General features: G+C 44.3%; 3 protein-coding genes and 1 non-coding gene across 5 annotated transcripts; all 4 read left to right on the top strand.

The window, feature by feature from the left end:
* Positions 1-4,316: 4,316 nt before the first annotated feature.
* LOC136450630 (probable 1-acyl-sn-glycerol-3-phosphate acyltransferase 5) lies at positions 4,317-10,157 on the top strand. The gene is made up of 4 exons (XM_066451172.1): positions 4,317-4,718; positions 6,173-6,906; positions 7,146-7,276; positions 9,605-10,157. The coding sequence occupies exons 2-4, from the start codon at positions 6,281-6,283 to the stop codon at positions 10,045-10,047; spliced, it is 1,200 nt and encodes a 399-aa protein (XP_066307269.1). The 5' UTR covers positions 4,317-4,718; positions 6,173-6,280; the 3' UTR covers positions 10,048-10,157.
* A 365-nt stretch (positions 10,158-10,522) lies between these two features.
* On the top strand, positions 10,523-10,596 carry TRNAD-GUC (transfer RNA aspartic acid (anticodon GUC)). Its single transcript has one exon. It is a non-coding gene; the product is annotated as a tRNA-Asp (tRNA).
* Positions 10,597-10,736: 140 nt separating this feature from the next.
* Positions 10,737-15,687, top strand: LOC136450628 (wall-associated receptor kinase 2-like). Of its 2 annotated transcripts, XM_066451170.1 has the most exons (5): positions 10,737-11,801; positions 11,913-12,035; positions 12,749-13,720; positions 14,001-14,159; positions 14,427-15,685. In XM_066451170.1, the coding sequence occupies exons 3-5, from the start codon at positions 12,829-12,831 to the stop codon at positions 15,401-15,403; spliced, it is 2,028 nt and encodes a 675-aa protein (XP_066307267.1). In that variant the 5' UTR covers positions 10,737-11,801; positions 11,913-12,035; positions 12,749-12,828; the 3' UTR covers positions 15,404-15,685. The 2 variants fall into 2 exon arrangements, with proteins under 2 accessions (XP_066307267.1, XP_066307268.1); XM_066451171.1 differs by lacking the exon at positions 14,001-14,159 and having other exon boundaries at positions 14,427-15,687.
* Positions 15,688-16,579: 892 nt separating this feature from the next.
* On the top strand, positions 16,580-21,081 carry LOC136450627 (sphingosine kinase 2-like). Its single transcript, XM_066451169.1, has 10 exons — positions 16,580-17,387; positions 17,543-17,665; positions 17,861-17,961; positions 18,456-18,528; positions 18,756-18,842; positions 18,943-19,020; positions 19,098-19,168; positions 19,557-19,835; positions 20,273-20,395; positions 20,647-21,081. The coding sequence occupies exons 1-10, from the start codon at positions 17,051-17,053 to the stop codon at positions 20,851-20,853; spliced, it is 1,479 nt and encodes a 492-aa protein (XP_066307266.1). The 5' UTR covers positions 16,580-17,050; the 3' UTR covers positions 20,854-21,081.
* The last annotated feature ends 4,099 nt before the right edge of the window (positions 21,082-25,180 follow it).

Here is a 25,180-nt window from a genome sequence, read left to right as displayed (position 1 = left end):
AGTTTAGGTCGGGTCCAAATGGTGTCAAGAAGCTGCTGAAAAAAATTTCAGATTTTTCTGATAAACGAGCAAAAAGTTATGCCTGTTTTACCGAAGGTATCTCAAGGTATGTTTTCCGGGAGGCACAACACGGCGGCGGCAGTTAGGGCAAAGCGTCCCTAAACTCTAACACCGATCACAGCAGTAGGTATTCGCCTGATGATGTAAGGAGGGCTACAATACAGGCAAAATAAGAGCGGCTGGCAACCTATCTAGAGTTTGCGCGGCGGCGAGAAGTTACACAAGGCGGCTAGCGGGGCAAGTCAAGTAATGTGGTGGCTTCGACTTGTTGTTTGGGAACGGTGGATGGGATAGCGGCGGAAAACAAAATCACAGCAACGGGAGATTGAACTACGACCACGAACACAATCCTAAACCAGCAACAAGACTCGACCACGGACACAAACTCAACAACACGAATCTAAAACGAAATTGCAAAGGCACAAAGGGCGATAGGACAGCGGAAATTGAAATATTTTTGGGCTTTTTGTGGACTCTAGGTAATGAACAAATATGAATCTAAGGCAAACGAGATTATACCTCACGGTAAACCTGAAATATCTAATACCAATTGATGAGTACAGGCCCGATCTTCCGAGAGGTAGCCGGTAAGTTCGATTTGTGGAGATCTCGACATTGGCGATCCGGCTTCAAATCAGACACGATTCGAACCCTACAACTATTACACCACTGCTCCGTTGGTTATCAACCAAGCACAACTTGATTGACCTTGCCAAGAAGGCTTTTCCTGCAAGCGAATCGAAGAGCACAAGCAAGAAGGTAAAATACGCAATCTGAAATTACAAATATGAATGACACGGATATCAATAGAGGATTCAAGAACTCGGTTTCAAAGGACTAATCGACACAGTAGAGGAGATCAAGAACGGGGGCCCTAGATCACTGTAAAAGGATTTGTCACCACAGTTACAATGAACGATTCAATTTCTCGATGAAAAACTAAACTCTAAACAAAAACCCAATTGTGTAGCAGCGGCGGCGGCTGTGTTTATAGTCTAAGACTCGACCTAGGGTTGGGGACGGCCAGGGGTTGGGCGCCCACAACTTGGGCTTAAGGCCCGACACGATACATGGCCAAGTTGGCCCAAATAGGTGATGCAGCACCTTGCCGTGGTCACACAGAATGATCCACGGACCTTTTGGAGCTGGGACCAGATCCAAAACGACGGCGTCGTCGTCCCCTTTCCAACGCATCCAAGAATGGCCCGTTTCGATGTCGTATGAGGAAGTTATGACCGAAACAGTGACGACGTGTCTGCTGAATCCGAGGACGACGTGGCAGCTGAGTTGGAAACGAATTGCAACTTGGGGAAGACCATGGCGTCGATGTGTCCAGCGTGGCGATGTCCTCATCATTATCTATAACGCAAAATAGTTGGCACCACGCAAGAAGTCTGGAGGAGCCCGAGCCTTAAAAAAATTGCTTCTCTTAGCCCATTCTTATAAATATAATACAAATTGTTACAAAACTGTCCTTGAAACCGTTTTTGTCAAATATTTTCTAAAATGGTTTTAGCTTCACATAAGGAAATGGAGCCCTTTTAGAAGGAGTCAGAGGTCTACCAAACACAGCCTTAGTATTTTTTGACTCCTTGAAAAGTAAGAATTGTATTCTTTTATGAGCGGAGGGAGTGCATGCCAAATGTTTGAACTGAGCACTGAGACACTCGCGGAAGTACAGTTCAGGGCTTATGGTTGGAACCTTCAGCCTGTTCGGTTGGCTGATTCGTATCGTTGCTGGTTCGTTTATGTGAGAGATAAGTACCGTTAGCTGGTTCATTGAAACAGTGTCCATGTGAGGGGGCTGGCCAGCCCCAGCCGAACACGGAACTTAGCTCTTCTTCATTCACTAGGATCTTATTACTTTTTCTTATTACTTTTTTCTACTCTCTAACTCTTCCACATTGCCATGAACTAGCTCTGAGCTACTTTAATTTTGCAACATCTTTAATTTGGGTACTAGACCAATGTTGGAGTGATACCAAGTTAAAATTTGATCAGTAAACTCATATATGTTTCGAAGTTGGAACACAAGATATATCTAGAACACACAGTGGCGGAGCCACAGCCCGGCCACCCCGAGCGGCTGGCCAGGCTCGTCGCCGACGTTCAAAAGGAATTTTTCTTTATATCAAAGTAAAACCCTGTAATTTTCTAGCTAAATATTTTTACATAATAAGAATTGCCCGAGCTCCTAAAAGCTTCTGGCACTGTTAATGAAAACGCATGATAGGAAACCATAGTATTGAAGTTGCATGTCGCTTGAAATCATATAGGAATTGAAAATACATGAAACTTTCAAATGGAGCATTTAGATACACATCAATTAGAAGAGAGACAGATGAGAGTTTCCAAGAGATTAGACATCATCATGTTATGTTTCCTCCAAATTTCCTATAGATTGAGACATTCTATAGGAATTTTATAAAATTTTAGGATGATAAATCGTTTGTTCAAGAAGACACAGAGACAAAATTCCTATAGATTTCGGATCTAAACAAATTCATGAGTTCACAACAACAAAAGATAAGTAGTCGAAGTCAGATCCTAACATTTCAACAACGAATTGATTACAAATGACTGTCTACTGTAGACAAAGCAAGGAGAGCTGCTCTTGCACAATAAATTCCTGGAGAAATTTTGTGACATATGTGCCGACATTGTTGAGGCCACACACATTTCAAACAAAAAAAAAACTCAACCCATGGGTAAGGCTGCCATCGTTCTAGTTAAGATAAAAAGGTATTTTTTTTCAAGCAAGTCAAGAAAACCTTGAACCCTTGCTCCACCTCTATACAATGGCATCGTTGCCCATGTAATTTAGCGTGGAACAAATGAGGGGAATTTTTTTAACCCTTATCCTAGCCTTCGCTCATGAGAGATACTGCTAAAACCACCTTACCAAGTCGGTTAGGCACCAGTTCACTATTCTAAACGAAAAAATACTTTCGAACTATCTTGCTCACATGAGCGCAAAAGTAAGGAAACATTAGACGGGACACGTAAGGGGCATCCATTACGACCGACTGGTCAGTGTATGTACACGATTTGTGTCCCTAAGTGATGCCATGTGCTTTTTCATGAGAATGTTATGTGCTTAAAATTTCGGATTATTTAGTCAAAAATTTAGCTGTCTAAAGTTAAGGACTACAACTTTGATCAATTCAGTTCACTTGTGTGGTCTAAAGTTTTTATCAAGTTGGCTAAACTTTAGAAAGCATTTTAGGCCTCTTGTTTAGAGTCTAAAGAGCTAAATTAATCTAAAGCTTAGTGGCTAAACTTTAAGGCCCTATTTGCATGGATTAAAGCTAATTGTTAGCTAGAGCTAAAAATTAGCCAACTAAAATTAGCTGGGGATGTCTGAATACTAGCTAAAATTAGCTCACTTAGATCAACTCTAAGAAACTCTTTATATCATTTCTATTGATAGGAATAGAGATTTTGGTAAGAAAACCCCTCCATCAACTTCTTCATTTGGATCTCCAAATATTAACATATTATATTCGGATTTCTTGCTAACCAAAGATATAGAAAGCGGAGTTTTAATATATTATATTTCGGATTTCTCGCACACAAGATATAGAGAAATCCATAATAGAGGATGGCAATATACTCCCGCGTTACGTGTTTTTACCCTCCGACAACTTTTTTATATCTTGTTCACACTCTAGAGTGTCAACTCCGCTCTCTATTTTTGGCTAGCAAGAAATCTGGAATAGAGAGTGACAATATTTGAAAACTATAAATGTTGTGGAAGAACATTTTTTTCATCAAGATCTCTATTTCTACGAATAAGAAAGGATATCGATCGACTCTTGGGGTACTCTATGTAGATTAGTTTTAGCTGGTATTTATATTTTTAGCTGGCTAATTTTAGCTCCAGCTAACAATTGGCTTTAGCCCATCCAAGGCTTTGCAACCACAGATTTCGTGGGTCCTATGCCCTTTATTTTCCCCTGAGCGTCGTGGGTCAGGTACTACTGTTCTGGGCCAAACGCAACCAATCAAAACCACCCTGGCCTTTTCTGAAGAAACGTCCAAAGCTAGGCCCATTACGTGTGTACTAACAGTATAGCCGGGCCTCACACACGGTCACCTATTCGTCGCAGGAGCCGCCGGCACGGAACCCGCCCCCGGGCCGCGCGGAAGGTCAAAGGCGTCCAGCCCCCCAACACTGACAGCGCCGTGGCAACCCACGTATTGACCAAGCATCCAACTATCCAAGGGGAGGTGGGCGGACTGGACCATGACGAATGAGCCCGCACGGCCACACACAGCCATGCCAGTACGCCACCGCCGCGACGCGCGGGGGCGGCCGCCGCTCAACCGCGACCGCGCCCCTGACGCGGAACGCTCCCGCACCGCAGCCCGAGAGCAACCTGCAGGCTGCAGCCTGCGCCTACCTGCCTGTAGACTGCAGTAGACTGATGATTAGAGCGCGTGCGCAGGAGTATAAAGCTTTCGCCGCTCCCCCCGGGGCCGCGGCCTCGGGCTGCCGCTGGTTCCTATCGCGTGGTGCGACCCGGGATTCCCTCGTGCTCCTCTGTCCCCTTCCTCCGCCCTGAGGGGAGGACCCCGCAGATCCCATCGAAATTCACGGCCGACCGAAACCCAGGCCGGCCCCTCCCCGGCTCCCGGCGACGACCAATTCCTCCCTGGTATTGCATCTCTCTGTGTCTCTGCACCTTGTTGATATCCATTTCCTTCTTTCAAGCAATCCCGCTCTTGACGGCGGTCGGCGGCGTTCGAGGTCGGCGTTCTGGGCCGGCGATTAGGCGACGCTAGGTTCCCGGGCGAGTTCGTGCCTCTAGGATTGCTAGTTGGTGGTTTCCTGGGTTAAGCGATTTCCCTGAGCTAACTAAGCAGCCATGATGAGGTGGTTAGGTGTATTGCCGTGAGTTTCTTGATCACTGTGAATCTAGTCTGGCTGGAGGTGCAACCGCTTGTTCGCCATGGGTGGCCACATCAGGGAATCACAGAGGCTGAATTTTCGCTTTTAGTTGTATGTAGAAATGGGAATTTTGTCTGGGAATCTTAGGCATCGAATCTTGGTATTCCTTCTAGGCGTATCAGGATATACTTCTCTTTGCAATTTATGCTTCCAGCTTCCTTTCAAGTTCCTGAGCACATGCATGTAGAACGGCCAAACATGGCAGGCGCGGTACTACTAATATATCTGAATAAGGGAGTGTAATTATGTAATCATGAAGAAATATATAAAGTTTTATGCAATGTATTGATGGTACTTTGCAGAAGCAGATTAGCTTTCTGGTGCAGTTTTATGGTTCATTGATTAGAGAACCACCAATTACTTTTGAATATAGCTAAATTGCATAAATGATTGACTTGGAGTCCAAACCACGTTAGTTCATCTAATTCCTAATTGGCCAGAAATGCGACTCTTTTATTTGTCATGTGCATGCTGGGACATACATGCTGTGAATACGACATAGACAGTTGCGTGGCATTTTCAGTATGTCTCGGCCTGTGTAGTAGGATTCGTTTGGATAATTGGATGCGCGGTGACTTCTTCTGCAATAATTGTTGTATCTGTTGGAGTGTCGCGACCCATGCAGATGCCCTGAACGCATCAATTGCCTTGAGAGCTGATAGTTTGGTTGCTGAGTGGTTGAGTTGCATAATCTGGGTGGTTGTTTCTAGATGGTCTTCCTAATTGGAGCTGGCATTTAGTGAGCTGCAAGCTGTTGGACCTGCGGAATAATTGCTTTATTTGATGGTGTGTCTAAACTTGCACGCATCTTGAGTGTTGAGATTTTATGGCAAAGTGGAAGTTTGTCGCTACTCACTAGGTGCTCAGCCACACAGGCACAGCCACGTGTTTGCGACTGTGCATCCTCATGCAGAGTTACAGAGAAGATGAGATAACAGTTAATTCTGGGTGTGTGTTTCTGACTCTGTGTGTTTCCCACTGATATGCATGGCAGAAGGTGATGTCATGTCCCCTAATGGTAGATTATTGTTGTGCATGATTGTTAAGCTTCTGATGGAACTGAATCAAAGTGATCGCGTTTCTTTCAAGTAGAGTATGCTAACTCTTGAATCTTAGATAGTATGCTTACATCTGATCAGTAATGTTGATTTTTTTTTGCAGTTCTCGTTCCTCCTACCCTTCACGATGTTTAGATAATCTTTGGTGCTGGGTTTTAGCCCTGTTTTGAATTTTTAAATTGAGCTAAGGATTCAGTATTAGTCTTGAAAGATGAATGGTTCAAGTGGTTCCCAAGGGCATCATATCAGCGGAGAGAAGAAGCAAGTGCATCATGTTAGCCGACTTATTCTTAACAATGGACCAAAGCACCGTCCATTGACCCCCATGAGGCGATGCCGTGGTGTAGCATGTGTAGCAATTATACTGTCAACAGCATTCCTATTGATAGTTTACTTGGCTCCTATTACTACCTTTGTTGTGCGGCTGTTCAGTGTGCATTACAGCCGAAAGGCGACTTCCTTTCTATTTGGAATGTGGTTATCTTTATGGCCATTCTTGTTTGAGAAGATAAACAAAACCAAGGTTGTCTTTTCTGGTGAAAATGTGCCTCCAAAAAGGCGTGTTTTGTTATTTGCTAACCACAGGACCGAGGTTGACTGGATGTACTTGTGGGATCTTGCACTGAGGAAAGGCCATTTAGGATATATCAAGTACATACTTAAGAGCAGCTTGATGAAGTTGCCTATTTTTAGCTGGGCATTTCACATTTTTGAGTTTATCCCGGTAGAACGGAAATGGGAGATTGATGAAGCAATTATCCAGAACAAACTATCAAAATTTAAGAACCCCAGAGATCCTATCTGGTTGGCAGTTTTTCCTGAAGGCACGGATTATACGTAAGGCATAATTATCTTTGAAATTCATTGTTTGTACATTCATGACTGAGTCTGTACTTTATCACATAAATTTAATGTCTCAAATTTTCATAGTTAGTGATTACCGATCTAAACATTAAATGTGGTACTTTTTGAAATTAATCCTATGTATTACTTTAGAAATTGTTTGTCGCTCTATTCAGTGTGCATGATTCTTCCTCTTTTCCTATATTTGTTGCTGATTTCTGATTCTATCTTAGTGAGAAGAAATGCATCAAGAGTCAAGGGTATGCTTCAGAACATGGTTGGCCTAAGTTAGAACATGTCCTCCTTCCAAAGACAAAGGGGTTCATATGTTGTTTGCAAGAGCTGAGGAGTTCCTTAGATGAAGGTGAACACTCTTTCCCCCTACTCATTTCATGCACACATGATACATTTGCCCATTTGCTGCCATGATGTTGTGTGGCACTATTGCTCAAGGATTTCTTCTTTTTGGCTTCTCAGCAGAATCTTTATGAACAAATAACTGTCAACCTACAACAGAAAATTCAACTCTTGGGTATTATAAGTTATATCCATTACATTAATTTAATTGTGAAAAATATATATTAAATCTCTGTCAAACTGTTATTCTCTGGAGTATGTTATAAGCATTCTTAGAACCCATCAAGTTATCTGTGGAAAAATATTCACTCTGTGTGAAAATTGTTATACTTTTTTCTTGAGTATGCCATAATCGTTCTTAAAATCTATGAAATTTCTTAAAAAGTTCACATTCAGCAAATGCATGGGTTATCAATTCTTGCTCTAGAATGAAAAAATGTTCTTCACTGTTTTAGGCATCTAATAATAATATGTTATGGATTGACTACGGTAGATGGATTAGCAGAGAGACCCCCGGATAGCAGCCCTTCCTCGGGAACTATCTTAGGATCTTCTTGCTTGATTACAATCAATACCGGATTCTCTCTTTTATAGAGACAACTTACTTGGCCCCTAAGTAATATCCTAACCGAATCAATCTATCTTATTCCTTTCCTAACAAACCAAACCAATCTAATCTAATCTAATCCGGTCTGGTACTGTTCACGCTGTTATGTTCACGCGCCACAGTACCGCGTGGGCCCCTGGTCCGGCTCCACTTGCCATAACACTACTCCACCCCTCCAAGACAGCTTGTCCTCGAGCTGTGGCCATTGCTAGGGGTTCTGCATGATGAGGTTGTAGGGCGCGGCGATGCGCTTGGCATACGCGAATACCTCGTCGTCGTCCATGTCACGTAGCGCGCGGATGTTGCCCATGACGGAGCGGACGTGGTGCACCGCCTCGACGACGTTGCCCATGCCGACCTTCCCCTTGGTCCGGATCATGGCGGCGCCCTTGCGGACCTTGTGGAGCGCCTCGCCAAGGTCGCGGCAGCCGCAGACGAAGGAGATGCAGGTCGTCGGCGACGGGGGTCAGCACCTTGCTCTTGTCCACGTAGTCGACGCCGACGGCCTTGGGCTGCAGGGATGGCGCTAGTAGTGCTGCGTCGTTGTTGTCGTACGCCATCACCACGCTGCTATGGATCAGGGTATGGGTCGTCGGGGTCGGAGATGGCGACGACGTCCGGGCCCTGTCCCTCCAGTGCGGCGGCACATAGCGTTGAACAGCGTTGGCGCCCACCGAAGCGGCTACCAGGTTGGCGTTCGCGCTGGTCTGGCTGGCCGCATCGATGGCCATGTCGCCCTCCAAGGCCTGCACAGGAAGGCGGGGGTGGCTAAAGGCGACCGTGGCGGCGGTGGGTGTCGCTGCTGCCCGCACTTTCTTCTCTTCCTGGAATTTCTCCAAGCGCGCAATGCGCTCGTCATGCGAATTCAACCGCTTGTTAATGGTGGAGAGTTGCGCAAGGATATAGTCAAGCTTGGCATTGATGGCCGCAGGATCGATGACGAGGCCGGCCATGGATGGCGATGCCTCGGGACTGATCTCCGATACCAATTTGTTATGGATTGACTACGGTAGATGGATTAGCAGAGAGACCCCCGGATAGCAGCCCTTCCTCGGGAACTATCTTAGGATCTTCTTGCTTGATTACAATCAATACCGGATTCTCTCTTTTATAGAGACAACTTACTTGGCCCCTAAGTAATATCCTAACCGAATCAATCTATCTTATTCCTTTCCTAACAAACCAAACCAATCTAATCTAATCTAATCCGGTCTGGTACTGTTCACGCTGTTATGTTCACGCGCCACAGTACCGCGTGGGCCCCTGGTCCGGCTCCACTTGCCATAACATAATATTATTGAGGGAATGTAATTATAATTTGAGTTAATGAAAAGGATCATATTTTGCTTTCAAAGGGAACTAAACGAGTTAGTACCGGTGTTGTACAAGTGTACAGGCTCCGTGTGGTCCAATAGACCAGTACTTGCATTCCCAAAATGTCTCATCATTTGGTACTGGTGATCAAAACAACTACATAGAGGAAACTAAGAGGATAGGACCACATATACTTGAAGTCCATGTAACATGAAACATAACTGCAGCTGTACCTATTAAGATTTCAATCCCCTAGCTATCCCCCCCCCCCCCCACACCCAAAAAGATTTCAATCCCCTAGCTACTTTGTAGTTTTTGAAACGTCTCTTTTCTGTTTCTTATGTACTGCAATGTATTTTTGCTAAGGTTCACTCTAATATTTGACTCCTGATCCCCGACATGCCATCCTTGCAGTTTATGATGTCACAATAGCATACAAGCATCGACTGCCAGATTTTCTGGACAATGTTTATGGCGTTGATCCTTCTGAAGTCCACATCCACATCAGAACGGTTCAGCTCCATCAGATCCCCACATCAGAAGAGAAGATAACAGAATGGATGATCGAGAGGTTTAGGCAGAAGGACCAGCTCCTGTCAGATTTTTTCGTGAACGGTCACTTTCCTGCTGAAGGAACGGAAGGAGATCTATCGACGCTGAAGTGCCTGGCAAACTTTTTAACAGTAGTAGGCTTGACGGTCATCTGCCTGTACCTGACGCTTTTCTCATCTGTGTGGTTCAAGGTCTATGTTGTAGCAAGCTGCGCTTACCTCTCATTTGTTACCTATTACTCGGTACTACCACCCCAACTGATAGGTTCACCGGAGGGTGATGTCAAGGCCACAAAGGCTGAGTAGATGTTGATGTAACTTGCTATGGAAACTGTATATCCGGAAAGGATGTTTACTGCTTGAATTCCAGGCTTGTGCCATTCAAGGTTCCCTTTCTGCAGTAGGAGCTATGATAATATATGCGTATGTGCGTTCAAAAAAATGATATATGCGTATGGGGAAATTTTCTTGTGCTTCATCAGTTTACGATGTCTTATCTTATATGAAGGCAGTGAACTAGTGAAGTGTACTCTGAGCTATACCATGGTACAGGCTTTATGCACATCCACCATCGGATGCCTTGACTGAATTGCCATGAAGTAATCTTCTCCGTTCTCAAGATTTAAGAGACCGGCGGACCTCCTGTTCTTTACGGGTTGGAGTTGTGTAGGTTCAGATCGTAAATGTAGAGTAGTTTATTCCACAAAAAAATTGAAGTAGGGAAAATTGAAGTAGGAAGAAAATGTGACTTTACTTCTTAGTGTTAGAACTAAACACAGAAGTCGTTGTAGTATAGTGGTGAGTATTCCCGCCTGTCACGCGGGTGACCCCCGGGTTCGATCCCCGGCAACGGCGTTTTTCAATACTATTTTTAGTTGTTTTTGCGGTCGATATTACTCCAATAATTATGTTTTAGTTATTTTTGCGGTCGATCCGATCCCCGGCAACAGCGTTTTTTAATGCACTATACGGGACCCACCATCACATAAAAAAATCTGAGGCCCAACCGTCCACGCTTTGCCTCGGCTCGTTCCTCCGCCGACGCTACTTCTTCCCCGGCCGACCGACGGGGAGCGGATGAAGGCTACCGGTGCGCGCGCTGGGCACGGGCGCTCCGGGCCAAGAGCGCGCCCGGAGGCGGCAGGGACCGTTTCGTCCTCAGCGTGGGCGACAACGAGGAGGTCAGCGACGACGCTTGTTCCTGCCGCCGCTACTTCTTCTCCGGTCGACGCTTGTTCCTGCCGCCGCCGTTGGTTCCTTCTCCGTTCAGATCGAACTTCAATCGGCCTCGTCTTCACGAATCGGGTTCTAGCTTCTTCCTCCTCATGCTCGGCGTGCAGATGGTGGGCGGGCCGCACAGATGGCTGCGGCGGCGCTGGCGTGAGCGGCGCGGATGGCCGAGCAGGTGGCGCGGATGGCTGGACTCGCGGCGGCGCGGATGGCCGGGGCGGCAGTCTCGACGGCCGCGATGGAGAAAGATCAGATTGCATATGGGCGGTCCTTAGGCTTTCGGGTGAGTTTTGCTATGGACTGCTCTATTATTTCTTTCACAGTGTTTCAGCCAGTCTCTAAGGAATAGTTTAATCCCTATGGACTGCCTTTGGAGCACATTGGGCTGCTGTTTTCGCAGGTACGCATAACATTGCTTCATGGTCAGAAGTCTTTTTTTTTTGGTTAGAAGTCAGAGCATGTCCACATCTCAATTCAAGACAGAAGAATCAGTCGTGAAGATTACAAATGTCTGGCACGCCCATTCACTATGAAAACCACATGTAAGGCAAGTAGTTCACAGAGGGATCAGCAGCTTCAGGGAAGACTTGACGGAACTCCAACAATATATAGTTGTCAGAAGCTCAGCCAGGCATCCCGCTCCGGCGTTTCCCCACCTCCGTTGCCCTCAACTCTTCTTCTTCCGGCACTTCTCCTGCAGTCCTGCATGCTGCTCGCCGCCTTGCCGCAGCCGTCAACCAGCCAGAACAGCAGCCTGCCTTGAGCCCTGCAGTAGGCGACGCAGGCAACCCCTTGCTCCTTTCCCACTTCTTTCCCCCAATTCGCCCAAGGTGAATCGGAAATGTTCACTTCTCGTGTTATGAAATCTCGCCAAGCGGATTGATTTATTCTTAGAATTTCAGCAGTCGATGTCCTGTTAATTCTTGGTGAATTTCTTGCAGTTTTGGGCGGTGGGAGGCATGCATAATGGAATGTACTTTTCAGGTGTTCCTTTGTGAGAGTGTGGTGGGATCGGAGCAGAGTCATTAGATCAATTGTTTATGCTAAGATTCTTCTTTCCGAAGGTATCTTCCACCTACCAACTACTTCATGACTTCTGCTGGGAGATTTAAATGTTGTTACCTCCAATGATTTTTTGTCAAACCATTTGAATTGTATCATGCCACTATCATGATGATCTCTGTCTCTGCTGGATCTGGCTTTGCAGATTCTTTTTGCCATCTCATTGTGTTTTCATGGCCATAGACGTTTTTGCAAAGTACTCCTACATAATCTTTTTTACACATATCGTTCTTGTTATTTGTCCTCCACTTTGAGAGCACCTAACTACTGCAAAATTACCCTCTTTTTAAGTCTTGTACAACTCATTATCTAAAAAAAGTCTTGCACAACTATCTCGTTGGTGCTAATAGACTGTCACAGACAGTTCTAGCTTCAAACTCCATCAGTTACAAATTTTATACATGGTTCAAAAAACCGTTTGTGGTAACACTGACCCTAAATATTGATCTGTCATGATGGCTCCAAATCTATTTTTATGACAGTTCTGAACCATCACTGATGATTGCTTCCGACGAATTGGAGACTGCTTTGTACTTCTTCTTTTTGACAAAATAGAACTATTCATGATCTAAACTGCCATATATTATAAAATAAGGGAACAAATAGTTGGAGTTCTTTAACAAAAGATAATGGTTCAGTCATTATCAAAAAAAAGAAGAAGAAGAAATCCTCTTCTATGCTACACGTTGATGTGACCTAATTATCCCTTTATCAGGAGTAATGAGGTGATGATTCCTTGAAGAATTCAGTAAGCCACTGAATCGCAATTGGTTTGTCAGAAAAAGCAACAAAGTAATGCCGACAATGTTAATCTTGCATCCATATTTACTGCTACTGCTAGTGGCATTAACAGCTTTCAGTTCTACTCCTGAGTCTGAGAGCACCTCTGGATGCCCAGACAGCTGTGGAGGCATAGCCATCCAATATCCATTCGGCATTGGTGCGGGCTGCTTCCGTAAGGGCTTCGAGCTCATCTGTGACCGCAGTCTGGACAGGCCGGTGCTTGCTGGCACCACGAAACCCGTTCCACTCAACCACCTCTCCATCAGGACGGCAGAGGCCCGTGTGATGCTGCCTGTCGCGTGGCAGTGCTTCAACTCTTCGGACTTGGTGTATGCCTGGAGCCACGGCGATGTGCAGTTCAACCGTGAAGAGGTGTACCGTATCTCCAACGGCAGCAACCAGCTTGTTGTCGTAGGCTGCAACACCCTGGGTTACACCGAGAGCCAGCGGAGTGAGGGCAATGACTACGACTATGGATACTACACTGGCTGCATGTCTTACTGCAACAACTCAAAAAGCGCAATGAATGGCGCCTGTGCTGGCGTCGGCTGTTGTCGTCTCGACATCCCACCGGGCCTCACCGACAACAGGATGAACTTCGAGGTGTTCACCCACAAAAAAAGGCTGGGCTTCAGCCCCTGCGACTATGCCTTCCTGGTGGACAGGGACAACTACACGTTCCACACAGCTGACCTGAAGATGGAAACCAACACCATGATGCCTGTGTGGCTGGATTGGGCCATCCGTGACAACATGACGTGTGACGACGCAAAGAGGAGGGCAGAGAGCTATGCTTGTGTGAGCGCCAACAGCGAGTGTCGTGACTCCTCCAATGGGTTTGGGTATGTCTGCACCTGCAGCATGGGCTACGAAGGCAACCCCTATATTGCAAACGGTTGCACCGGTAAGTGTGTTCACCACGCACGCTTCTTCTCTTTTACTTGATCGGCCAGAAGGTTGCAGTGTTTAATTTTAATTTGGAGGACAAATTCTTGTATTATTTTCGAATTCCAATATCAAGTTGCAACTTGAAATTTTATTCACATTTTCTATATCATTATTGGTAATAATAATCCAGTATATAGCACGTACTTATATACATGAAAACATGTTGCAATTCAAGTTGGCTTTCCATATGGATAGTTTTCCATTGTTCTAATAAACGAAGTTGGTAAACAATGCAGATATCAATGAGTGTGAAAGTCATGAGTATCCATGCAAAGGTGTTTGCCGGAATACACTGGGTTCCTACGAATGCAAATGCCCCAGTGGTTCCTACAGTGCTGATCCGTTTAACGATCCTTGCAACCCCAATTTTCCGCTTGCAGCAAAAATCACCATCGGTACATATGATCCATATTTCATCTCCTGATGGTGGTCCACTCTTTATGTGTATATAAATTCTTGATATATATGAATATTGAATACTTTTACATCATTGTCCCAACAGATAGCATGGCATTTTAGGATAATGACATCATCGAAAGACCTACCCACATAATGCTTTATTTAGAAATTCGGATAATAACAGTACATGCACTGCACAAATTACGATTGTTTAGAAGATTTTATTGGCTTTTACAGGCCTGGTTTCTTTGTTGTTTATGTAGGTGCAATAGGTGGATTTTTTATCATAGCAGTTGCAGTGTTTGCCAGTCTTCTTGCCAAAGAGAAAAGAAAGATGAAAGATTATTTTAGAAAGAATGGGGGTCCTATAATAGAAGAAGTTAACAAGATTAAGCTCTTCAAGAAGAAGGAGCTGGAGCGAACACTTAAAAGTAGTAATCGTATTGGGCAAGGTGGCTTCGGTGAGGTTTACAAGGGATATCTTAGAGATGAAACTCAGCCAGTAGCTGTCAAGAAGCCCAAGATTGATGTTAAATTAGCAGGCCAATTTGTAAACGAAGTTATTATTCAATCTCGAGTCTTGCACAAGAACATTGTTAAGCTCATAGGGTGTTGCCTAGAAGTTGATGTTCCAATTTTGGTTTATGAGTATGTGCCCAATGGTAGCCTCGACAGAATTCTGCATGACAGCAACAGGGTGCCTCTCAACTTGGATCTACGTCTACAAATTGCTGCACAATCGGCAAAAGGTCTAGCTTACATGCATTCAGAAATCACTACACCAATTCTTCATGGCGATGTTAAACCAGCTAATATACTTTTAGATGAGGACTTTGTGCCAAAGATCTCCGACTTCGGTACATCTAGGATGATTACCGTTGATGAAAATTGCGCCAGCACTATCATTGGTAACTGGGGCTACATGGATCCAGAATATGTGCTGACAGGCCTATACACTAGTAAAAGTGACGTCTACAGTTTTGGAGTTGTGCTCTTAGAGCTCTTTACTAGGAAGAAGGCCTTAGATCCTGATAACAACAGCATACTGGGGAATTCCCTTGATACTTACTCAAAGAAGAAGAGAGTGATTGAGCTTGTTGACCCAGAAGTAGCAGCGATTGGAAACACTGGGGTTTTTCATAGTTTGGCAGAAATTATTGTTCAAAGTCTTAGTACTGATATCGATCAAAGGCCTGAGATGGCAGATGTAGCAGAGCGTCTTCAGTACCTGCTGAAGTGATCACAGGGCAGATAAATTGAAACGCCATTTGCTGTTGATGCAATTTGTAGTTTAAAATCTTCCGGATAGAACAAGAAATTGGTGCTTGGCTAAAATAGGGCCAAATAGGTTCTATTGATCCGAAGAAAATGTGAGCACGTGTGCATGTTATAACTTGTCAGGTGCCGTCTGTTCAAGAAAAAAGCATGTCAAGTGCCATTTTAATGTTGTAGCTTGTAATTGTAAGTGCCATGTATATAAAAGTTCATTTCTTTGTTTGCAACAATCGTTATATTCTTCGCTACTTTTATCATACACAATAGACCCCTCTGCTATTTTTTTCTTCAAATTGCATTATCCTATCCAAGGCTCCATGCCTTCATGCCCATTAGGCCACGCCTTCCTTTCTGATTGGGCCATAGCAATAAAAAATCTAAATGACATTTTGATTATTATGCAGAAAACTAAGTGTTCATCGTTACATTATCAAGAGATGAAGTGAAGAAACGAAAAAACCGTGCCTTCCTTTCTGATTGGGCCAGTGCAATAAAAATCTAAATGACTTTTTTTATTATTATGAAGAAAACTAAGTGTTCATCGTCACATTATCAAGAGATGAAGTGAAGAAACGAAAAAAAAATAACTGTACTTTGGAGTATCAGGATGCAATCATTGGTTTAAGTAGTATCAGGATGCAACGGCGTTTTGTATGCACTGTTTTAGTTATTTTTGCGGTCGAAATACTTTACGCTACTGTTTTTCCTATGCACTATTTTAGTTATTTTTGCGGTCCATATATACTCCAATAGTCACGTTGCGCTACTGTTTTTCCACGCACGCATAGCATCCTCATCGTCAGAAGTCAGCATGTCCCCATCTCAATTAAAGACGGAATCAGTCGTGAAGATTACAATGTCTGGCACGTCCATTCACTTTGAAAACCACATGTATGGCATACGGAATTTGGTGTGGTAAACAATCCCTCAATTCCTGGAAAGAGACGTTTTGTCAGAAAAACCCTTTGCGGAACTGGCATTTCTTCAGCGTTTTCAGTAAAAATTAGCGAACAGCGCTAAAAACTTCCGAGAATCTCGGACGCAGTTCATAGCTCTTCTGACTATAAATAAAAGGTTATGCAAACGCCTTCACTCGCGTTTGTATTTCGTTGCAGAACATGAGAACGCTGAACCATCCCCGTACGCCTCAATCTGACGAGTGATGACCCTCCAGGCTAGCGAGGACAGGTCGCCGTGGACGGCACGCGAGCTCCCGAGAGGTTTGAAACGCTTCCGGGTGACGTGTGTCAGGATCTCGCGGATAAAATCTGATAAGAATCGAGCGAGAGCTGATAATCTGGAAGGGGAAGGCGAGTGACAGTAAGAGCGAGAGCGGGCGCTGGACGAAGCTGAAAATCATTGCACCCGCCGCTACCTTGACGCCTTGGTTCTCATCGTACAACTAACTCGACACGCCAAAGCCCCGCCCGCCCCGCGCCGTCCGCCCGTAGAAAGCTACTGTACGCGCCTACGCCCCACTCCACATCGATCGATCGATCGCCTTCGCCTCGTCCTCGTCCCGCCCGTGCTCGTCGTCGACTCCGCCTGCCTGCCTGCGCGCCACTCCCTCGACATCGTCGGGCGCCAAAACATCCCGGCCACGCCCTTCCGTATGGAGGACCGCGCCACGGCCAATGTCCGCGTGGACGGCGCGCCGGCGGAAGCCACGCTCAGTGACGTGGAGCTGCGGTGGCGCCGCGGCGCTGCTGGCGGGGCGGAGCGGGCGCTGTCGCTGGAGCGCGAGGTGCTCGGGGTCCAGGTGAGGGGGAAGGAGGTCGTCGTCAGGGCCTTCGTGGCGGCGGGCGCGGCGAGGGCGCTGTCGTGTGCGGGTGCGGCCACGGGCGCGGGAGGGAAGCGGTGCAGGAGGGACTTCGTGCTCCAGATGGCGGACGGCGAGGGCGCCGCCGTGGCGTGGGGCCAGAGGCTCACACGCTGCCTCGACTCCTTCGGTACGTGTGCTTTCACTGCTCACCAATCAGGCAGTCATCAGGCTAGATGAAAAATTAGTCCCCTGTTTTAATTTGCACTGTACCAGCTTTCAGTCTAATTAATGATGAAAGATCAGCACCAGCTAATCACGTCTGTGATGAAATTTCACGCACAGGCCGGCCCAAGAGATTGTTCGTCTTCGTCAACCCTTTCGGCGGCAAGAAATGCGCCAAGAAGATCTACGACACGGAAATCAAGCCTCTGTTTGAAGCTGCGGGTGTGAACATCACACTGCAAGGTTCAGCATGTAAATAAATGTGGATGCTTTTCCATGTTCGCTTGAACTTATCAGCTGGCTTATCAACTAGAATCTATAGTATTTTTATCTTAAAAAAATCAGTTTCAGTCGACTTATCAGCCGGCTTTAATAGCAGCCGAACATGAACATGGTGTTGCGGTTATATCGATCCGTTTTGCTCGTGATCTGTTTCAGAGACCGAGTACCAGGGGCATTCCCGGGAGGTGGCGTCTTCCCTCGACCTCGCGGAATACGATGGCGTCGTCTGCGTTAGCGGCGACGGCGTCCTCGTGGAGGTTAGCGATACATCACGCAGCCTGATGTCTGAATTTTTTTAATAAGTAGGTAACGTGTGTTCACAGCTGGCAGCCTGGCATGACAGGCCTTCAATGTAAGCGCTGACTTGCGTTTTGTTCGTCCTTATACCAGCTAATGCCAATTGACTTCATTGTGTTAATTCGTCGATAAATATCAAACTTTACTGAGCTCATCTTGAGCGCGGCTGTTTAAGTAAAATCCAAAACCGTGCGAATTCGTTGTTGGTTGTTCCTATGTCAACATTGTTTGCACTTGACGTGATACCCATTCGTCGTCCTTACATTACAAGTGCCTTCCAAAGATTTCGTGAAGAAATAGTATATTATCTGAAAACGTACTGTTGCTAGAAAAAAAAAAGTGAGAGAAACGTGCGTACTACTCTCATACCGTACTGTCTCTCCCTTCAAAAAAGTTGGAATTATTTTTCAAATCAGTTTCATTTTTGTTTCTCACGCTGTGATTTCGTGCGTAGGTAGTAAACGGAATTCTTCAACGGACAGATTGGGAGGAGGCAATAAAAATGCCTATCGGGGTAATTCCAGCAGGTACGGAAAATCTTACACACTCTGTTCTAAATTATAAGACGTTTTGACTTTTCTAGATATATACTAGTTTTTACTATACACTTCGATATACGCTATGTCTGGATACATAAGGAAAACAAATGTATGTATCTAGAAAAATCAAAACGTCTTATAGTTTAGAACAGAGGGAGTACCACTTAAAACACTAGTAAGCGATCAAAACAGGCCTGGCCTGGTCATGTGTGCAGGTACAGGAAATGGCATGGCTAAATCACTTCTGCATGCTGCCAGTGAGAAATACTCGGTTTCAAATGCTGTATTTGCCATAATCAAAGGTTACTTCTCTAATTTCTTTCCTCCTATCATGCTCAAAACTACATGACGCATGGAGATTTTCCAGTGGAGAGAAGGAAACATGAATTTCTTGGTGTTCAGGTCACAAGCAGTCCTTAGATGTCTGTACCATTTTGCAAGGGGACACGAAATTTTTCAGTGTCTTGCTAATGACCTGGGGTACGCACTTGATAAAACAGTCAGGTTTTAATGTAACTTTTTATTATTATTATCTGATTAACTTTAAAGTATCTCAGGTTTGGTGGCCGATATAGATATCGAGTCTGAGAAATACAGATGGATGGGAAGTGCACGCTTCGACTTCTATGTATATGCTCAACCATTACTATTTCTTGACAGTTATCTATTTTATCATCTCTGAAATGCCCCTTAATGCATGTGGACTTACAGTAGGATCTAGAGTGTGGTGCTTGACAAATTTGCACGGTTACCCTTTCATCTAAATATCTACTCCTATGCTTTTGTTTTTGTTGGTTGTACCTAGGCCTTACTTCCTGTCATTTCTTTTTTCTGAATCTTCGTCCAATTCTTTGCTACTGGCATCATTTACACTTGTTATTAATTACGACAAGTAATTAAATGGCTTGGTCCTATAGGATCAATTCTAGCTTCAGAAACTTACCTTATTATTTTGTTTTCTTTGCTGTTAGGGAAATGATACCTGAAGTCTTAACAAAGCTCTTGCCTTTTTTCAGGCTGTGGTGCGCATAATGAACTTGCGAAAATACTGCGGAAGTATTCAGTTCGTGCCTGCCCCAGGCTACGAGGCATATGGAGAACCCATCAAGCAAGTCAACAATTCCATTGTAGAGTCTGTGGAGCAAAATGGAAAATCTCATCGATCTTGTTATCCAGGTCCTTCAGTTGAGTTTCAAGCTTCAGATTGGAGATTTATTGATGGCCCATTTATTTCAGTTTGGGTAAACAATGTGCCATGGGCTGCCGAGGATATCATGGCAGCTCCAGAGGCAAAGGTAACCGAATAGCCTCTTGCAATAGTAACATTTTGTCTAGGGTGTCTGTTTCCTTTTTAATTTCGAAACCTGGAATAGCTAGTTTGTTTACTCACCAAATGAACTTCAGAAAATGTTTATACAGAACTACAGTTCTCAAGATTAAAACACTTCTTTTCAGTTGCTACTTTTTTTTATTATCACAAGGGTATTGAGTTTTTTTCTGGATGCTGGAACTGAATTCTCAGGACAAGCATTAAGAAGTAGTAAAAAAAGTTTAAATGTGCGCTTAGACCATCAGCATAATGAATGATTCTGCATGGTTGGTACAGAAATCATTATGCGTCATGTATTTGAGTGTTCAGTTCCATACTTCCATTTGCTTCTAGATTTCTTTTTGTCAGTCTTGATTTAGTATATTCAACTCAAGGAAGTTGAATGTTGTGATTATTGTGCAGTTCTCAGATGGCTATATGGATGCAGTCATACTCAGAGATTGTCCAAAGGCTGATCTTTTAGCTCTATTGCTGAATATGAGCGACGGGAGTTATGTCAAATCACCATATGTTACATATCTCAAGGTTCGTTTCTCTCATCCACTGACGTTAGGACGTTGCAACTTACAGTGAAACTTTCCTAAGGTTAAATAAACCATATTAAGTTATGTTTTGACTGAATATTCTGATGTTCAGTGGAAAATAAGGAACTTCAACTTATATCTTATTGTCAGTGCAGCATGATTAATTTATCATGGTTCAGGTCTTTCATCTCTTCTCAATTTAATAGTACATCAGTATCAAGGAAATGATGCTAGTTATGGTGACTTCTGCAGGCGAGATCTTTTAAATTATCACCAGGCCAGCTTGTTGAGAACCCAAAAAGGGGTGGCATTATAGACGTGGACGGTGAGGTAATTGCTAGAGGAAAAGGAACATACGGAAAAAACGAACATCAAGATGTGATGGCTTATGGCCATCCTATTCAGCTGACAGTGCACCAAGCATTGGCTACCATATATTGCCCTGACAAGATTCGCTGAAGAATACCATTGCCCAAACGAAGTTGCCTACAAATGTCCCAAGCCTTCGAAGGAAAATGCTGAAGTGGAGATACAACAAGAAATGGACCTTACAATATCCACTACCACGACCAACCCCCACCCCAAGCCAATGAAAGCAGAATCTAGAAAAAAACAATTAATTTTGCTAAGACGAACTATGTCATTCATGTATGTCAGAACAAACACCCCAAAATGACCCTTCCTTTCTGCCCTTTCTACTCTCTCCTAAGGTTAGTTTGATCATGTCGATTGTTTCTACTGTTGCTCAATAACTTTGTGTTGTTCTTTACAAGTTTTGACCAATAACACAGTGTAGGTGTTAAAAAAACACAATATAGGTGGAACTGTTCATATATCTGTGCACTTCCCTAATTATATCTTTTGGGCATTATACATTTATTCTGAATGTACCAGTGATATATTTTGATTCAAAAAGATTAAGACACTTAGAGTTTGCGCAGCTTTTAAATATTTTTTTATAATCCACTTCATTCGAAAATAAATTCAAAACATAGGCACAGGATAATTTCTTCATAATTTTATCTATTTACCAATATTTTGAGAGCTGCTTAAGAGATGTGGTGGTGGGTGGTGGTGGGTGGGTGGACAGGAGAGGGGGAGGGGTTAAGGGCCGAATGGCCTAAAAGGGGGTGAGTTGGGATCTACAAATTTGAAATGATAAACCTTAGCCTATACAAATTCTAAACCGTCAAAGCTTTTGGCTCCTAAGTTCTTCTAAAAAGCGATCTAATGGGTCCTTAGGGCCAACAAGCTAGTCTTGTCCTTAGCAAAGATCACACTGAGAGTAATATCCTTAGAGAGCAAGAAAGAAACCAATGCTAACTACACACTACCATGAATCCTACTTGTCACTCAAAGGAACTTGAAAGCAATGAAAGTAATAGAGCAAATAAAAGAAAGGACAAAAGACAAGATTTTATTCTCATGGTATCAGGTTGTTGCCACAACCCCCTCCTCCACGTTGAAGCATCGAAGTCACAAAAGACTTGGTTAAGCACCGCTCCACTAGTGAATACTCATTCGCCACTCTGGCACGGTGAAATATGATGTACAAACTTCTGGAGCCTCCTCACAACTACACCACTGAGGATGGTCATCAAGTCCTCCAACAAGCTATCTAGGTGTTGGCAAACACCAAGAGTAACAAGTCTTCAGACTTCTAACTCAAGAAACCCAAGCAAGAAAATCGGTAGCACTCATGGCTAGCACTCAATCCTCACTTCTTAGCTTGAGTAACTCTACAAATTCTTCACTGTGGTGTATAGAAATGTTGGCAACATTGAGGTAGAAAAAACAACTCCAAATGAGCTAGGGGTAGCATTTATATAGAGGGTAAAGAGACTGGTAGCCATTGAAAAAAGCTAGCAAACACAATGATCTGCTGGCTCCAAAAGGCTACGGCCCCGTTCGTTGGTCTGAAACTTGGCTGAAAGTGGCTGAAAAATACTGTCCTGACTGAAATGTTGTGAGAGAAAAACACTGTTCCGACTGAAAAAAGAAGACGAACCAGCCAAACTTCGTACCAGCCGAACGAGGCCTACGGCGGATCATACGGTGGCATTGTGCTAGTTGATTCCTTCAACAATTTATTGTGAATATACTAGGATATTCCCTGTTGCATGATATGCTAGTAGGTCACATAGTCCCATCGGATCATACGGTGAACTATAGAGACTTTGTCAACTGATCACTAAGCCCATCTTGGCCCACTAGATGATCCGCTGAGGTTCATGCTTGGCAATATTCTTGAAAGATTGATACATCCCAACTATGCACGTCAAGCCTCCAACCTCCCCTATCTCATGAGCCCCTCTCTTTTTCTTAGGTAGCAAAGCAAGTTTAGGCTACATGTCTTCAGGACCCATATCTTCTTTGGGAGCTTCCTCTTGGCATGAATGCCGATGAAGGAGCATCTCCTCCTACAATTGGTATCCTATGACAAGCTATTGATGTATCTTGAGGATTGAAGGAGCATCTCCTTGAACTTGTATTCTCTTCTTGCAAGTCGGTAAGTGATAGAGGACAAACAAATAGTATTGCAAGGTTCATCGTTAGCGGGTGAAGTTTTCTTAGATTTCTCGGAGACCTCAACATCATCAAGAAGTTCATTATATGCCACCTCAAATTGATTGTGTGTGATGCAAAGAGTGTTATGTTCCTCTTGGATGGCATTATAAGCAAGATCAAGTTCTTCATGGGACTTGGTTAGCTCAATATTGAAAGCATCTAGGCCTCTAGTTGGGTTTTGGTGATTAATGACAATACGAGATTGCTATGACTAACGTATGTTTTGCAGAGGCAATTAAGTTAGGTCATGGTAATGACAAATTGATTAGGCAATCATGGTTGTCATGCCCCTACGATGGAAATCGTTTCAGTTTTCAAAGGATGGACGACAAGGTTAAGGATGGACTAGTTCTAAGTGTCGTTTGATGTTGAAGAGACACTTAGAGTAGTTTAGGACTTTGTTTTTCCTTTGGCCGTACTATTAAGGGGGGTATGGACTAGTAGCTTGACCTAGGTGAGTCTAGAATCTAGCACTAGGTAGCTTCTAAGTAGCCCTAAGATCAATTGGAGAAAACTTCATTCACATATGATTTTAAGTTGGAAGTGAATGGAGGGTCAAATATTGACCGGACGCTAGTCCCGGTGTGACCGGACGCTGGCAGTAGAGTCCGGTCAGTTCATTTGATCAAGTGAAGTCGTCTGGATACGATCGGACGTTGAGTGAAAAGTGACCGGACGCTGGGTGCTAGAGTCCGATCAACTCCAGTAAGGTTCCAGAGAGGGAGAATCCTGATCAGACGCGTCCGGTCAGTGCTGACCGGACGCTGGTCAAGTTTTGGTTACTGACCGGACGTTGAACAGCAATGTGACCAGACGCTGGGTGCCAGAGTCTGGTAAACATCAGTAAGGGTCCAGAGTAGTTTTTGTGACCGGACATGTCCGGTCAGTGTTGATCGGACGCATGTCAGAGTCCGGTCACAACTTAACGGCTCTGTGGCAGGGAGAACTGACCAGAGCGTCCGGTCACCTTGACCGGAGTATCTGGTCACCCCACAGAGTGCTGACTCAGGCATATAACGGTTCATTTTGAATGAGGGGGTATAAATACTTCCTCTATTCATTCAAGGGAGTACTCTTGCCCATTTCAACAGCTGAGAAACACCCTTGAGAGTGCCAAGGAGAGCAAGAGCCTAGTGAGGTGATTGAGATATGAGAATCCAAGATTAAGGCCTCATTAGTGAAAAGAGAGTAGCAAGTGTGCATCCACCCTTCTCATTAGGCTTGTTGTGGTCAAGTGAGAGTTCTTGCTTGTTACTCTTGGTGATCGCCATCACCTAGACAGCTTGGTGGTGATTGAGAGTTTGGTGATCATTCGACGAAGCTTGTGGATGACCCAACTCAAGTTGTGAGCGGTTGTGGGTGATTCACCACGACGGAGTGTCGAAGAATCAACCCATAGAGAGCACTTGATCCTTTCGTGGATCAAGGGAGAGCTACACCCTTGCATGGGTGCTCCAACAAGGACTAGTGAGGAGTGGCGACTCTCCGATACCATGGCAAAACATCGTTGCATTCCTTCTCCTCTCTTTACTTTGAGCATTTACTTTTGAGCAATTCAATTCTTGTCTTTACATTCTTAGAATTGCCATGCTAGAGTAGAATTGGAATTTAGGGTGCTAAATTTTTATGCGGTAGATCATTAGAATCACTTTCTAGGCACAAGGGGTGAAGTGGGCTAAGTGTAGGGTTTAATTATTGCAAAGAATTTTAGAATTAGCCCAATTCATCCCCCCTCTTGGGCATCTTGATCCTTTCAATTGGAATCAGAACCTTGTGCTCATGTATTTAGGCTTAACCGCCTAGAGAAAGATGTCTCACGGGGATGGACCTCCTCCTATCTTTGAGGGAGATATTTTTCCTTATTGGAAAATCCAAATGGAGGCGTATTTAGAAACTCTAGATGTTGGAATTCTTAGAGCCACCTCTCAAGGTTTCCCAAAATCTAGGGATCCCATGCACCTTCAGGGCGATGAAGTGAATTACGAAAAATAGAATGCAAAGGCTAGAAACACCATCTTTAGAGGCCTTTGCAAAGATGTGTTTAACCGTGTGAGAAACCACAAGGACGCCCATGCACTATAGTCAGACATTTGTGCGCTCCATGAGGGAACAAAGAGTGAGCGTGAGGAACGCTATCATCTTGTCATAAAAAAGCATAATTCTTTTGAGATGCTTCCTAAAGAGAATGCTAATGATATGTACTCACGCTTAAATGTTC

The sequence above is a fragment of the Miscanthus floridulus genome, chromosome 5 (assembly GCF_019320115.1).
Source record: "Miscanthus floridulus cultivar M001 chromosome 5, ASM1932011v1, whole genome shotgun sequence".
NCBI lineage: Eukaryota > Viridiplantae > Streptophyta > Magnoliopsida > Poales > Poaceae > Miscanthus > Miscanthus floridulus.
This window is presented reverse-complemented; position numbering and strand designations above follow the sequence as displayed.

Excerpts from the sequence above, each read along its gene's own strand:
- LOC136450630 (XM_066451172.1), top strand. The coding sequence starts at position 6,281 with ATGAATGGTTCAAGTGGTTCCCAAGGGCATCATATCAGCGGAGAGAAG. Across the intron at positions 6,907-7,145 it reads CCTGAAGGCACGGATTATAC|TGAGAAGAAATGCATCAAGA; the intron begins GTAAGGCATAAT and ends ATTCTATCTTAG. Across the intron at positions 7,277-9,604 it reads GAGGAGTTCCTTAGATGAAG|TTTATGATGTCACAATAGCA; the intron begins GTGAACACTCTT and ends CCATCCTTGCAG.
- LOC136450628 (XM_066451170.1), top strand. The coding sequence starts at position 12,829 with ATGCCGACAATGTTAATCTTGCATCCATATTTACTGCTACTGCTAGTG. Across the intron at positions 13,721-14,000 it reads TATTGCAAACGGTTGCACCG|ATATCAATGAGTGTGAAAGT; the intron begins GTAAGTGTGTTC and ends TAAACAATGCAG. Across the intron at positions 14,160-14,426 it reads TGCAGCAAAAATCACCATCG|GTGCAATAGGTGGATTTTTT; the intron begins GTACATATGATC and ends TTGTTTATGTAG.
- LOC136450627 (XM_066451169.1), top strand. The coding sequence starts at position 17,051 with ATGGAGGACCGCGCCACGGCCAATGTCCGCGTGGACGGCGCGCCGGCG. Across the intron at positions 17,388-17,542 it reads ACGCTGCCTCGACTCCTTCG|GCCGGCCCAAGAGATTGTTC; the intron begins GTACGTGTGCTT and ends TTTCACGCACAG. Across the intron at positions 17,962-18,455 it reads GCGACGGCGTCCTCGTGGAG|GTAGTAAACGGAATTCTTCA; the intron begins GTTAGCGATACA and ends TTTCGTGCGTAG.